General features: G+C 41.6%; 1 protein-coding gene across 1 annotated transcript; it reads right to left on the bottom strand.

Moving 5' to 3' along the window:
* Positions 1–1,686: 1,686 nt before the first annotated feature.
* gnao1b (guanine nucleotide binding protein (G protein), alpha activating activity polypeptide O, b) lies at positions 1,687–13,087 on the bottom strand. The gene is made up of 8 exons (XM_017478154.3): positions 12,400–13,087; positions 12,210–12,252; positions 8,730–8,871; positions 7,763–7,923; positions 6,294–6,422; positions 5,597–5,726; positions 4,018–4,171; positions 1,687–3,381 (listed from the first exon to the last, which is right to left on the bottom strand). The coding sequence occupies exons 1-8, from the start codon at positions 12,515–12,517 to the stop codon at positions 3,194–3,196; spliced, it is 1,065 nt and encodes a 354-aa protein (XP_017333643.1). The 5' UTR covers positions 12,518–13,087; the 3' UTR covers positions 1,687–3,193.
* Positions 13,088–15,388: the final 2,301 nt, after the last annotated feature.

The raw sequence follows: 15,388 nt of genomic DNA, 5'->3' as shown, positions 1-15,388 counted from the left end.
TCAGGGGTCTTGTGGAGTCCACATATACAGTGCATCCGGAAAGAATTCTCAGCGCTTCACTTTTCCCACATTCTGTGATGTTACAGCCTCATTCCAAAATGGATTCAATTCATTATTTTCCTCAAAATTCTACAAACAAAACCCCATCATGACAACTTGGAAGAAGTTTGTTTGAAATCTTTCCAAATTTATTAAAAATAAAAAAACAAATAAAGGACATGTACATAAGTATTCACAGCCTCTCAAAATTGATCTCAGGTGCGTCCTGTTTCCACTGATCATCCTTGAGATGTTTCTACAACTTTATTGGCGTCCACCTGTGGTAAATTCAGTTGATTGGACATGATTTGGAAAGGCACACACCTGTCTATATAAGGTCCCACAGTTAACACTGCATGTCAGAGCACAAACCAAGCCACGAAGACCAAGGAATTGTCTGTAGACCTCCAAGACAGGATTGTGTCGAGGCACAGATCTGTGGAAGGGTACAGAAACATTTCTGCAGTATTGAAGGTCCCAATGAGCACAGTGGCCTCCATCATCCGTAAATGGAAGAAGTCTGGAACCACCAGGACTCTTCCTAGAGCTGGCCGCCCGGCCAAACTGAGCGATCGGGAGAGAAGGGCCTTAGTCAGAGAGGTGACCAAAAACCCGATGGTCACTCTGACAGAGCTCCAGCGTGTCTGTGGAGAGAGGAGAACCTTCCAGAAGAACAACCATCTCTGCAGAACTCTACCAGTCAGGCCTGAATGGTAGACTGGCCGGATGGAAGCCACTCCTCAGTAAAAGGCACATGACAGCCCGCCTGGAGTTTGCCAAAAGGCACCTGAAGGACTCTCAGACCAAGACCAAGACAAATATTGAACTCTTTGGCCTGAATGGCAAGCGTCATGTCTGGAGGAAACCAGGCAGCACTCATCACCTGGCTAATACCATCCCTACATGGTGGTGGCAGCATCGTGCTGTGGGGATGTTTTTCAGCGGCAGGAACTGGGAGACTAGTCCGGATCGAGGGAAAGATGAACGCAGCAATGTACAGAGACATCCTTGATGAAAACCTGCTCCAGAGCGCTCTGGACCTCAGACTGGGGAGAAGGGTCATCTTCCAACAGGACAACGACCCTAAGCACACAGCCAAGATAACGAAGGAGTGTCTACAGGACAACTCTGTGAATGTCCTTGAGTGTCCCAGCCAGAGCCCAGACGAACCCGATTGAACATCTCTGGAGAGATCTGAAAATGGCTGTGCACCGACGCTCCCCATCCGACCTGATGGAGCTTGAGAGGTCCCGCAAAGAAGAATGGGAGAAACTGCCCAAAAAATAGGTGTGCCAAGCTTGTAGCATCATTCTCAAAAAGACTTGAGGCTGTAATCGGTGCCAAAGCTGCTTCAACAAAGTAGTGAGCAAAGGGTGTGAATACTTATGTACGTGTGCTTATTTTTATTTTGTAAATAAATGTTACAAATGTTTGGAAATGTTACATTCTTGTCATTCTGGTGATTATTTAGATACAAGAGACGTGAAAACACGGCAGGTTAAAGCTCTGTACATGAATATAATTCTACATACATGGCTGATAAACACTTACTCTGTTCTTCTGTCAGGATGAATTAGGATTAAATCTCTCAGAGCTAAACATTAAATGACATCAAAATGGAGATTAAATGAAAAGAGAAACTATAAAATGGTTCCAAACTGTGATTTTATTGTAAACATTTCATCAGGTGACTAAATTGAACCAGAAGTACAATGATGTATGGAAAGACAGAGATGCTAAGCATAAAAAAACAAACAAACAAACAAACAAACAAACAAACAAACAAAAGAGGACGGGAAAGAAATGAGGGTTCGGTAACAGGAGAGAGAAAAGATGAATCTCATTTGTGCGCGCACACACACACACACACACACACACACACAGATACAGAAAGTGAGTTCAGTAGTTCGTTTATGTATTAATTTCACTAATTATAAATGTGCTACATTTTTTCCTCTACTCCGGGATATATAACCGTCAGTGCGCTGAATTGGTCGGCTCTGTTTATAGAGATCTAACACGTACGTGCAGAAGATACAAAATCTGTACACACAAGCCCTCATATTTTATACACAACTCAATAAATAGAATCATTTACAAAGAAATGGTGAGCTTTTACACGAAGAGTCCCTTAACGAGAACGACGTACTGCATGAACATCAATTAGCATCGGTCATCCCGCAGCGCTGTTGGATTCTGCATTGTGATTGGTCAGAAGGTGTGGATTAATAGTAATTTTCTCTAACAGCAGCTCCGGTACTCCGAACTTAACACGTTCGTTTAAGTGTTAACGAAATACACCTGAGTCGAATAATGTTAACGCCATGAATACAAATGGAATAAAATGGTGCTAAAAGTCGAGAGCGTCCTGAACACTGATCTCCAGGTGTGAAGATCAGATCAAGGATGAAGTTTACTCGCTGACGACAGAAACGGTATTTAATGGAGGCGTCCGTTTAAAAAAAAAAAAAAAAAGAAAAGAAGAAAAAAAAAAAAAGGAATTAATATTTACCGAGTCTTAATTAGCTTGTTCCTGATGGGGCGTTAATGCTGACGTTCCGGATTTGTTTATGTTAATGAATATGTAAATGATGTCGGTTAAGAGAACCGTGATGTAAAGCGTGATCCGGAATCTACTTGTGCTTTTAGCGCGACGGTTCCCTCGACGTCACAGGAGAGCTTACCGTTCTACGCTTTCTCCCGAATGCTCGTTCGTTTCTCACGCCTCTGGCCTGAGAGCTGCTTCGTTTTTGTAAAAATCAAACCGTGACGAATATCTCATCAACATTTACTGCTTCTGAGATGTTCATTAATTAATAAATAAAAACAGTTTAGAGCAGAAATCGATCTCTCGACCATCCTGAGAGTTCTTTTTTGTAGATTGTATTTACGCTCATTTCACGTTTTTTTGTTTTGCTCTGCGTCCTGCAAACATTCCAGATTTAACTGTACACTAATTACCCCCCCCCACACACACACACACATACACACACACACACACACACGAACCAGTGCCTGTTTTAACTCAGGATTATAAAGAAAACCAGACAAAAACAGGATGAGAGAACGTTGGTCGAGGGGGCGGAGTTTCAGTTCGGTCGCTCGTTACCATGACGAGAAACAGTGATTGTGATGACGGCAGGCTCGGTGCAGCTCAGTACAGGCCACAGCCACGCAGGTTGTTGGCGATGATGATGTCAGTGACCGCGTCGAACACCACCTGAATGTTTCCCGTGTCAGTCGCACACGTCAGGTGGCAGTAAATCTCTTTATTAGGAGAACGGTTTTTACCCTCAAACTGAACCTGTATATACGCAGACGCGTCTTCAAACGTGTTCGGACCTGCGAGAGAAATCATGAAGCTGAACACTGGAGTAAAGGAACACGAAACACGTACGCGCAAAAGCAGAGGTCGACCGATAGCGGATTTTACCGATACGATGACTAAATCGCGCGGCGCCTACCTGCCGATAACCGATTAATCGACCGATGTTTTTTTTTTTTTAATTGATACTCAACACTCAAAGAAAAACACGGCCGAATTTTGTAGCAAAAATAAACAGTGCTGACTGTTTAATAAAAAATGAAATATTATATAAATAACATAGAAATAATGAATATATATTAACTACTAATAAATATTAAAGCAAATAAACGATATGCATCCAAACCGAACCGAAAAGTAACGCTCCAAATAACAAGTCAAGATAGAGACATCTAAAATGAAGCTTCGAATAACAGGACAAAATTGGTCAGTGATGGTTTATATTTCGCCTCTAGAGGCCGCTCTCGTGCTGTATAATTACAGCGGACCCTTCTTAGCCGCTCAGGCTTACGACACAACCGGGAAAAACTTAATCGGTGTGGATTAATCTGCAAAACCCGATCGACCTCTACATGAAAGCACTTACAGTATAGGACTCATCAATAGAGTTATAAATTCTTAATATGCTCACACACACACACACACACACACACCTGTATACTCGGGGAAACACATGGTGAGCGGAGATTTCTTTATCTTCTCCCCGAAAAGATCCTTCTTGTTGAGGAAGAGGATGATGGAAGTGTCGACAAAGAACTTGTTATTACAGATGGAGTCGAAGAGCATGAGGGACTCGTGCATACGATTCTGCAGGACGGAGAAATCACACGTTTATATACATTAATGCGCAACACGTTATCGTTTCTATAGTAACGGCTCATTCATAGGGACTCGTACGGTGAACGCTACTCTGATAGTACAACCCCAATTCCGAAAAAGTCGGGACAGTATGGAAAATGCGAATAAAAACAAAGAGGAGTGATGTGTACATGGACTTTGACTTGCATTTAAACAATAAACCTTATAAAGACGAGGTGTCTGATGTTTTAACTAATCAACTGCATAGTTTTTTGAAGGTAAACGTTTATTTTGAAATCGATGCATGGAACACGTTCCAGAAAAGTTGGGACAGGGGCAGTTTAGGACTAATAGCGATGTGAGAAGTCGGAATAAGAAGGCCTCCAACAAGGCCGAGTCCTTCGAGAGCGAGGTGGGTCGAGGCTCGTTAATCTGTCAACAGATTCGTCAGTGAATAATCCGACACTTTGAGAAGAACGTTCCCCAAAGACAAATCGGGAGGATTTTGGGCGATTCAGCTTCTACAGCGCACAATATAATTAAACGATTCAAGGAATCCGGTCGAATCTCGGTGCGTAAAGGGCGAGGCCGAAAACCTCTTCTGAATGCGCGTGATCTCCGATCCCTCAGACGTCACTGTCTTAAACACCGTCATGAGTCTGTAATGAGATCCTGACATGGGCTCGGGAATACTGCGGTAAACCTTTGTCGTTCGACACCATTCGCCGCTGCATCCACAGATGCGAGTTAAGGCTTTACTATTCAAGGCAGAAGCCGTACATCAACACTGTCCAGAAGCTCCGCCCACTTCTCTGGGCTCGGTCTCATCTGAGATGGACAGTAGCACAGTGGAGTCGTGTTTTGTCGTCCGACGAGTCGACATCTCAAATAGTTTTTGGACAAAACAGCCGTCGTGTTCTCCGGGCCAAAGAGGAAAAGGACCGTCTGAGCTGTTATCAGCGTCAGGTCCAAAAGCCAGCGTCCGTCATGGTATGGGGGCGTGTCAGTGCCCATGGCATGGGGGCGTGTCAGTGCACGTGGCATGGGGGCGTCATTAAAAACTTAATGGTGTAACTGATAAATTATATATTGAGATTTAACAGTCTTATAGAAGGAGTCTCCAGTGTCAGCGCTCTGTAACAGTCAGAGGTAAATCTGTGACCTTAAGTTTTCCCACATGTTCAGGACAGAGGAGTTTACGCTTCTTTGAGAGAACGAAGAGCGGGCTGGTGAGGGAACAACTGTTTATAGCTGCTATAACGTAAGTGAAAACTTTGCATTAAATGTAACTATAAATGGATAAAAAGTATGATGTGTTTATCTTTAATAAATAAAAATTGTAATCGTTGGGTGTGACAGTAAATCTGCTTCATCACAACACTCCATCGCTTATTATTTTACTCTGTGTGTGTGTGTGTGTGTGCAGTTCTTTACCGTCGTCTCATCTTCATGTAACATTTGATCGTAGCCGCTCATCGCTACACAGAAGATTATAGCCGTCACACCTTCAAAGCAGTGGATCCATTTTTTCCTCTCGGATCTCTGACCTCCTACATCGAACAGCCTAGAGGGGACAGAACACACACACACACACACACACACACACACAGGTCATTCAGTCTGTACGTTAATCTATACAGTTTTGTCCACCAAAATTTATGTAGTGACGGGAATTTCGCCTCTTTTCAGTGAGTCAAATCATTTGACTCTGTTCGCTAAAAAGAGTCGACTCTTCTAGTTCCCAAACGATTCATTACCCCTTTTTTGGTTGTTTGTTGTTCTTTGATTAATTATGTCTGTAACTGCTTCATGAAATATGCCTATCTTCTAATTAACAATACAACACTGCTATGTACTGTGTTTCATTAATCAAAACGATTCATTTCTGTTTATCTTAACCTAAAAGAGTCAGTTCGAAGACTCGACTCGTGACTACTGACCTATTACAAACAGCAGTAATAGATAATAATTGCCAAATTCAGAGTGATATTATGGAAATTTTGAGAGATTTACTTATTTAGCAAATGTAATTTATTTTCCCAAATTAGCAGGAAATGTTTTAAATGACAGAAATCTGGAAGAAAATGAATTTTTTTTATTGAGTTTGGGTTGTAAATAAAAAGAAACTTACCTGAAGTTCAGGTTCTTGAAGCTGAAGTGTGTCTCCACGATACCGGTGGTTTTAACCCGCGACCTCAGAATGTCCTGCTCAGTGGGCATATAATCAGGTGATCCGATTCGGTCCAAACTGTCCAGATAACTACAGGAGAAACAGATTTAAGTACAGACACACACACACACACACACACACACACACACACACACAGTGAGGATTTAATACAGAAATGACACACATCAGTATTCAGCGCTCAGATGTAACTACAAGCTTAAGCGCTATTCAGAAGTTACGTGAGAGTTACGCACCAGGGGGCGGAGTTTGTCTAAACCAGAGGCGTGTCTCAGTAACACTTGATTCTAACCTTGAACTTGAAAAGCGCATTTTTGTTGCGTGATATCGACTCGATCGAGGAGCAGGATTAAGTTTTGTTGATGTATTTATGTTTTGGTTGTAAATACACTCACACACACACACTCACACACACACACACACACACACTATTCGAGATCAATACGGAATAATACGATCCCTTTAAAATCCATGAAAATGTTTTTCCCCGCCCAAAGAGGACATAACGTGGAAGCCATTTTGTTAAATTAAACCAGCGATTAGCGTGATAATTACAACCAGCACTATTAATGCGCAAACACTCGCCGTCTTCTCCTTCATATCTCGCCAGAATAGTCTTTCTATTTGTTCATTTTTAAATCCTCTCCTGCTTTTATTTTACATCAGATTACGTTTGACAGCAAAGACACAACTCTCGGTTTCCTCCTCCGGTCCGTATTTTCTATCCCTGTCCCCCCCCCCCCCAGGTTTAGAGGTAAGCGTTTGTGTTTAGATCGCTGTTGAAAACCCCCGTCTCGGACGCTCCTACTCAAAAAAATCTGGCAACCTCAGCCTCGGAGGTGCGAACTACGCACAGGTGATTCTAATCAGATTAATCCACTTAAGCAGCTGCGTAACCCGACTCTGAATACCGGACACTTTCCCCACGTAAACACTGACACAACTTATTTACTTAAAGGTGCGGTAGTTGATTTTTTTCTTCATTCTTTATTTGTACAAGTAACCATTTAAGATATGTAGAACATATGGTAAAAAAAACAATGCCTTAAGCCATGGACTCAGCAAAAGTGTATTAAGTTGCTGAGAAATCTGACTCGTGGTCATTAAAGATACGCCTCCTGTCACTATCTTGAGCGGGCCACTGTAGATCCTGGGGGCGAAGCTTTATGAATATGGGTGGAAATTACTCAAATGTCGAACCTACCTGATGTACATTTAGGTCCGAGACAAGTCGAGACGTTCTTCTACATAACGAGTGAGGTTTATTTGTCCTACGATCCTGCTTAAATGCTTTCATCAAATTAATGTGATCGTTACAGTGTAAGTGCTACTCATATATACATATATATATATATATATATATATATATATATATATATATGTGTGTGTGTGTGTGTGTGTGTGTGTCTTACTATTGAGCCGAGTCATTGAGCTGATATTCTCGTGATCGATTGAAGCAGGCCTGAACTCCTCCATCTTTCCACAAACGCTTCATGGCCACCAGAACTTCAGGTGTGTACTCTTCCGTGTCCTCCATACGGCTGATTATGTCATAGATTAACTTTACATCAGGCTAAAGACAAGACACACATCACATCACATCACATCACAGGGACAGTTAATTAAGTACAGATTTCCTAATGAAAACATTATTAAAAGTCCTTCCTAAAATGAATGAAAAAAAAAATTGATATTGATATTGAGGAAGGGCCTTTGTGAAGCGCAGTACCAAAAGTTCAGTCCTAACCGTTGAATAAAATGAAATATTAATCAATCCAAAAGTGAAACAGGTCAGCGATCTTCAGCCCAAATCGAGGAGTTATGCTACAGAAATTATGTGTTGAACAAAAAAAGTTAACATAACCATGTTCCCATGTGTACCAATAATCTATCAACATAGAGTATATAGTATATAAATATATGTATATATATATATATAAAAAATATTATCCAGTGTTACTCCATTAAACACCGTGGGATGAATGTCAGGAGGTGTTTTAAACATTGTTAATCACAGTATTTTTTGATCCTGAGATATAAATGATGTGATTATGACATTAACCACTGCTCATTAGCCGAGCTAATAACTTTACATCCACTAGATGTCGCTGTTGACCGGCTGGAAAGTTTATTAACAGGTTTAGATAATAAGTGCCTCAGGGAGGACTTTTTCTACACTGTTCGGAGCAAACTCATCTCTATGGATCCCTAGAAATTAAAAAGTGTTTCGTTATGCTAAGAGAGGATGTGTTTCATTCATTTTTAGCTTCAGAATCACAAAGAGAGAGAGATAGAGAGAGGCTGAGGAAGAAAGGTTGTACATGTTCCCTAAGATCCTTGTGCGTGTGTATGTGTGTGGGTGTGTGTGCGCATACTCACAGCCCTGTCCTTGTCTTCATACTCGATGCCGAGGGTCTCCATAGCTTTTAAAATGGAGAACAGACTCTGTATGGTGTTGCTATAGACGATGGGTTTAAACTGCTTTAAATCGTCTCCACTGAAACCATCTTCATGGATAATCCTAATACACACGTAAAACACATTATACAATCATCATAATATAATAATATACTCTCTCTCTCTCTCTCTCTCTCTCTCACACACACACACACACACGTCACTGCTTTCAGAATCAGCGAATTTAAGTCAGTATTTACGTGGGGGAGAGTTCCTGGTATTCAGAGTCAGGTCACGCAGCTGCTTAAGTGGATTTTCTGAGCTCTACATCACCTGCTGAGGTTCCTGTTCAGGTCATCCGATTTTCCTTAAGCAGAAGCGTTTCAAACGCAAACATTTTTGGCTCTCAAATGTACTACGATCAAATGTAACGTTAAAACAGGAGACCATTTAGAAAAGAAATAAAAAAAATAAAGCAAAAAGACTTAATACGATGATATATGAATGAGAAGACTGCTATAGAGAGAAATAAATCTAATAGGAGTCTAGCATATACAGTATGCGGCCCATAGAATAGCACTTGATCCAGCACACTGTGTTGTTTTGCACGATAAACTACTAGTACACAAAGTGTGAGCGGCCACAGGACACCAGATCGAAGCCGTAGCATACACGTGTGTGTGTGTGTGTGTGTGTGTGTGTGTGTGTGTGCGTGTGCGTGTGAGAGAGAGATACGTAGGCTAGTTTATTACACCTTAAATTCATTATTTTGTTTTTGGAGTTATTTGTTGAAAGAGTGCCCGTGTGTGTGCGCTAATCGAACACTCTCTCTTGTAAAGAAAACCGTATCCACGGGACACTTTGAAGGATAAGCTGACCAAGCGCTCGTCATCTGCCGTACTCTCACAGAGAAAGTTCATTTATAAAAATAAAAATTCACCCCTTGAGATAAGCAACGCCTCTGATTAAGGTAGAAAAAAAAAAACAACTTTTTTTTTGGAGGATTTTAAATGGAAAATATTACGAATAAGTGGAATAAGTGGGATATTTACGTAGATAATTGTTTCCTCAAATGGCGTTCCAGAGCGTGTTTGAGAGAATCTACAGCCAAAACAACCGAAATAAACATTTCAGCGCGATAGATTGTGATTATATTAAACTGTCCGACAGCGACGCTGGACTTAACGCTGCTCCTCACTCCCGTCGATATCAGGCGAGAAAAAAAAACGCGCTTAAGCTCAAGATCAGAATCGATCGAAACTGTGACACGGCCTCGTTTCGGACAAACTCCGCCCCTCTTTTTTTAATCTCAATTTCATAATTATGTCGTGGTGAACTGTCAAAACGTGAACAGCTTCTGTTTCCGGCTTTTGGTGTCGTGAGTTTGGATTCAGTCTGATTTTCACGATGGTCATGCGGTGTGTTTGCAGGATATAAGGCTCGATGCGGCGCACACATTCGCGCCAAATCCGTTCCGCTTGTGCTTTAACAAACCTGCAGGGATCAGGCCGTGAAATCTCTCCATTAAGATTAACACAACCCTCACACAGTCAGAGAGAGAAACTAATGCATCCGCTGACCCTTTCTGCTTCACATTAAACCACACACACACACACACACACACACGGGCCGGCTCAGGGATCAGTAGAAGCGTGTATTCCGTGTACGGGTGTAACGGCAGGACAGGTATAACACGGTAATGATCTTATTTTACAATGTGAGCGTGAACAGAAATATATTTGACTCTCCACGACCCCACGCTTATGTTCGAACGTAGCGGGAAAGAACAGCTACGCGCACGTTTCCAATCTAAAGAGATCCTGAAGCCTGTTTCGGGACGAGAAGAGAACGTTTCAGTTCTGGACCTTGCTTTTATTTTGCTTTCGATTTCATTTCAACTTCCTGTTTCTATTTGACCTTGAAATGAAAAGTGTTCAGCTGGGATTAGTGTAAAGAAAAAGCCGGGGTGTTTCTTTAAAAATAAATTTTTTTTTTTTTTTAAAAATAGGTGCAATCCTGTGTTCAGTTCACAGACTGTGGCAATAAATAAATAGATGGATAGATAGATAGATAGATAGATAAATAAATAAATGCAAGACAGGAAAGTGTTTCGTTAAATATAAATCATGCATCGACATAAATCCTAAAGAGTTCGATTTCACACGATACACTCTTTAAAAAAGAAACGAAGAGAGTTCTTCGAGGGTTAATAGGATAATTAAAAGGTTCTTAACTCATTTACAAAATGGTTCTGATCCTTTACTAGCGTTACAGCCGTGTATTCTCAGGAGGGAAAAAAAAAGGGGGGGGGGGGGGGTACTAAACCGTACCCGTTCATGTCACTGTGGAGATTCCGTCACGGGAACACATCTCGTACCTTTAATATGCATTTTTCACTCAGAGTACCTTTAAAAGTGACTTAAGGCACACAATTGGACCTTTATACAGTAGTTCAAAAGGTGTACTCTTGATAATACCAAGTAAAACTACAGTTCAGTACCCTTAATTCTACAGAGTGTATCCAAGGATAATTGGAATTATTATTATTTATTTTTTTTAAAAAGGGTTCTACTTGGAATATTTTCTGACAGAGCAACCCTGCGGTACAGTTCTTTATAGAAGGATCATCCGTAAGGATTTCTACAGAGGAACAACCGGAGAACCCTTAATGTTCCTAAACGTCGTACGCGCTCAGAAATATAAAGGGACTCGAACCGGACTCTCTGTCACTGTTGTGTGGCGGTACCTTTAAAAGAAACCGTATAAACGTACACAGTTGGAAATACTTTACTCTTAAAACTAGTTAAAGCTACACGCACACACACACACACCTGTGCAGGTAAACCCCGCCACACCACAGCGACAAGGGAAACGTACAGTCTCAGAAAGTAAAGGGTACTTAACTGTGCCACTGCTTGTCGCTCTTTTCTACCTTTAATATGAGCAGGTAGATCTAGCGTACCTTTCCAAATAATTTAAAATACATCATTTCCTTTTAAAAAGGTACAAGACATGCACCAGTGACAAGCTGGGGTACTGTTTAGTACCCTTTTCTCGAAAAAGTCTAGGTACGTGGATGTTGTTATAAATAAAAAAAGGACACTTTATAGTGAAAAATCTCATCTACACAAATCACATCACAGGGAATATTATTCTTTAAAATATTACATATAATTATAAATATGTATATAATAATATAATAATATTATATATATATATATATATATATATATATATATATATATATATATATATATATATATTGTTTTCTTCCCAAAAGGGAGAAGTGTTCCAGTGGGACTCGGTCTAACCCTCTTCAGCTTCAGAACCCGCGAACACCGGACACAGCAGAACACAGAACCGGGTTCTGATCCATTCTGATCCACACATCTGCATGTGGAGGGAATATGACGGAGATAAATATCTAACAAAACAAAACAAAACAAACAAAAACAGACTTACTTCATCTGTTTGACAATAGTGCTTTTCCCAGACTCTCCTCCACCTGCAAACACACACACACACACACACACACACACACACACACTAATGCATTTACAGCCAATCCGGTAATACATTTGTTTTCTCCGGTAAGCAAATAAATAAACAAGCCTCACGCCGACATGTTTGTTGTTTGTTTATTCTGTCTCACCGAGCAGCAGCAGCTTCACCACTTTGGCCTCGTGCATTCCGTCCTCCTTCAGGTTCTTCTCGATGGCTTTGCTCCGGTCCATAGCCTCGCGCTCCTCCGCGCTTACCGAACAACCCATGGCGAGGCGCGAGCGAGTGTGGTAAGATGTATCCGAAATTCCCGTCCTCGCGCGTGTCCCCCCACGCTCCCGAAAGTAAAACCAAAAAAAAAAAAAAAAAAAAAAACCCACAACAAAAAAGAGAAAGTCCTTAAATCATCCAAGCTAACAGAGAAATCGGTTCAATCTGAAGAACCTGGGCTTTTTTTTTTTCTCCCTTTTCTGTTAACGGTAACGTGCACGCGCTCCCTGGTTCACAGGCGCCTCTTAATGGGCGGTGGCGACGATGAACTCAGCGCGAGCTTCTCTCTCTCTCTCTCTCTCTCTCTCTCATCCTGCCTCCTTGCTGCTGTTGCTGCTGCTGCGCGTGAGGTAACCCCCCCGCCCCCCGCGCTGACGTCAGAGCTGGTTGCGGTCCTTCTCCGCGCGCTCGGTGGTGTGAACGACGCATTTAAATCGGGATAACGGGTTTTTATTATTTATTTATTTGTTTATTTTGAAACTTGCGTGTTGTGACGTCACCAACACCCACGAGGATCGTGCGGATTTCCCTAAACACCCACTACCATATACAACCGGAAATAAAGGGGGGGGGGGGGGGGACACCCCCAAACGTGCCTATTTGTTAATTCGACGCAGTTTTTTTTTTTCCTATAAGGAGACGTTTATTTCACGTTTATTTCACACTTCACGAGGTAAACAAAACGTTCTTCGTGAGTCCCAGATCACATCCCCTCCGAACGCATTGGAACATCGTTTTCGCTACACACCGAAGACATTCGAGTTTGAGATGAAAATCAGACGGTCGATCAGAATTTCTGCTTTCATCTCCCGATATTTACATCGAAACGTGTTAAACATCGCACCTTTTGGCTTGGACCCACCCGTTTTTTCAAGTCATCAAAAATATTGGAACACACGACTGATAGGTGTTTCTTGCTGCCTAGGTGTGTCCTGTTAAACTGATTGTGTAAAGAATGAATAGCTCTGAATGCTCTACTCTTGGTTTTAGCCTTCAGTTTCACCTGTGCACACTGCATGTGTTCTCAAAAAGGATAAACAAACATGAAGAGCAGAGAGCTGTCTATGGGAGAAGAGCAAGCCGTTTTTGAAGCTGAGCTAAGAAGGAAAATCTATCTGAGGCATTGCACAAGCGCTGGCATTGCTGTTCCAATACTTTCGGAGAGGATGTTATATATCAGTTGACGTTAAGGTGATTTTCAGGCGTGTACACATCGCAGAAACCGTCGCCGATATAACGGGCCTGCATAACAACAGGACGGTCGCAGTGTCTTTAAAGTTAGATAATCTACAGGATCTACAATAAAAACCTCACACACACACACACACACACACACACACACACACGGGCCATTCTGACGGATTACTTCACAGAGATAAGAGCTGTATCAGATGAACGACCCGCTTAACGTGCTTTTATCGTTATTACCGATGACCTTGCTGATGCTTGGTGACATCACTAACATCAAAAGATCGTTACACAATCATACACACCATCAGCACAGTGTGTGTTACTGAAGAAAGTGTGTTGTGTGTACAGTGTTAAGTTACAGCACTGACATGTGTTCATTCTTTCTTTCAGATCACTGCCCTGCTCTTAAACAGTGATGTCGGACTTCACCACACACACACACACACACACACACACACACACACACACACACAAACACAATCCCCATAACCAAAATGAATGCCATCTCTCAAACACCTAATACTTTAATGGAAGGTCGGTGTAATACCTTAATGCAGAAAAGCCTCATACATGTCATTAATCTGAGCAGCTTCGACAGATCGCCGCATTCACTCCTAATTCACTCCTCAGATTAATAACAGTCCTCGTAAATCTCATCAGAAAGCAAATGTACGGAACCTCGGAACCTATGCAACCCCCCCCCCCCCCCCCCCCAAAAAAAAACCCAACTGTATCCAACTGTATAAACCTAAACAAAACTGCATGTGATCATTTTTTTAAAGAACAAGACAGTAACCATGTCCTTTTTGTGAAAAAAATCCTCATGAAAACCAAAATTTTTTATATATACACACACACACAGCACCCGCCACTAATATTGGCACCCTTGCTAATATGAGCAAAGAAGGCTGTGAAAAATTGTCTTTATTGTTTAAACTTTTGATCTTAAAAATGGTTAAAAATAAAATAAAAATCAATTTCACAGAAATACTCTCACGGATATCAAACGATTGCAAACAAAACACGGGTTTATCCAAAAAATATTTTTGTTAAATATAGGTGTGCAGCAATTATTGGCACCCTCTTAGTCAGTACTTTCGCTACTTTTCCAAGATAACAGCTCTGAGTCTTCTCCTATAACGCTGATGAGGTTGGAGAATACATGGCGAGGGATCTGAGAGCGTTCCTCCGTACAGAATCTCTCCAGATCCTTCACATTTCGAGGTCCACGCTGGTGGACTCTCCTCTTCAGTTCACCCCACAGGTGTTCTATGGGGTTCAGGTCAGGGGACTGGGATGGTCATGGCAGGACCTTGATTTTGTGGTCAGTAAACCGTTTCTGTGTTGATTTTGATGATGTTTTGGATCACTGTCCTGCTGGAAGATCCGACCACGGCCCATTCTAATCTTTCTGGCAGAGGCAGTCAGGTTTTCATTTAATATCTGTTGATATTTGATGGAGTCCATGATGCCATGTATCCTAACAAAATGTCCAGGTCCTCTGGCAGAAAAACAGCCCAAAACATTAAAGATCCTCCTCCATATTTAACCGTGGACATGAGGTACTTTTCCATACGGCTACCTCTCTGTGTGCACCAAAACCACCTCTGTGTTTATTACCAAAAAGCTCTATTCTGGTTTCGTCTGACCGTAGAACCCGATCCCATTTGAAGTTCCAG

This window comes from Ictalurus punctatus, chromosome 10 (genome assembly GCF_001660625.3).
Source record: "Ictalurus punctatus breed USDA103 chromosome 10, Coco_2.0, whole genome shotgun sequence".
Lineage (NCBI taxonomy): Eukaryota > Metazoa > Chordata > Actinopteri > Siluriformes > Ictaluridae > Ictalurus > Ictalurus punctatus.
The sequence above is the reverse complement of the archived record's forward strand: the minus strand, read 5'-3'. Positions and strand labels throughout refer to the sequence as shown.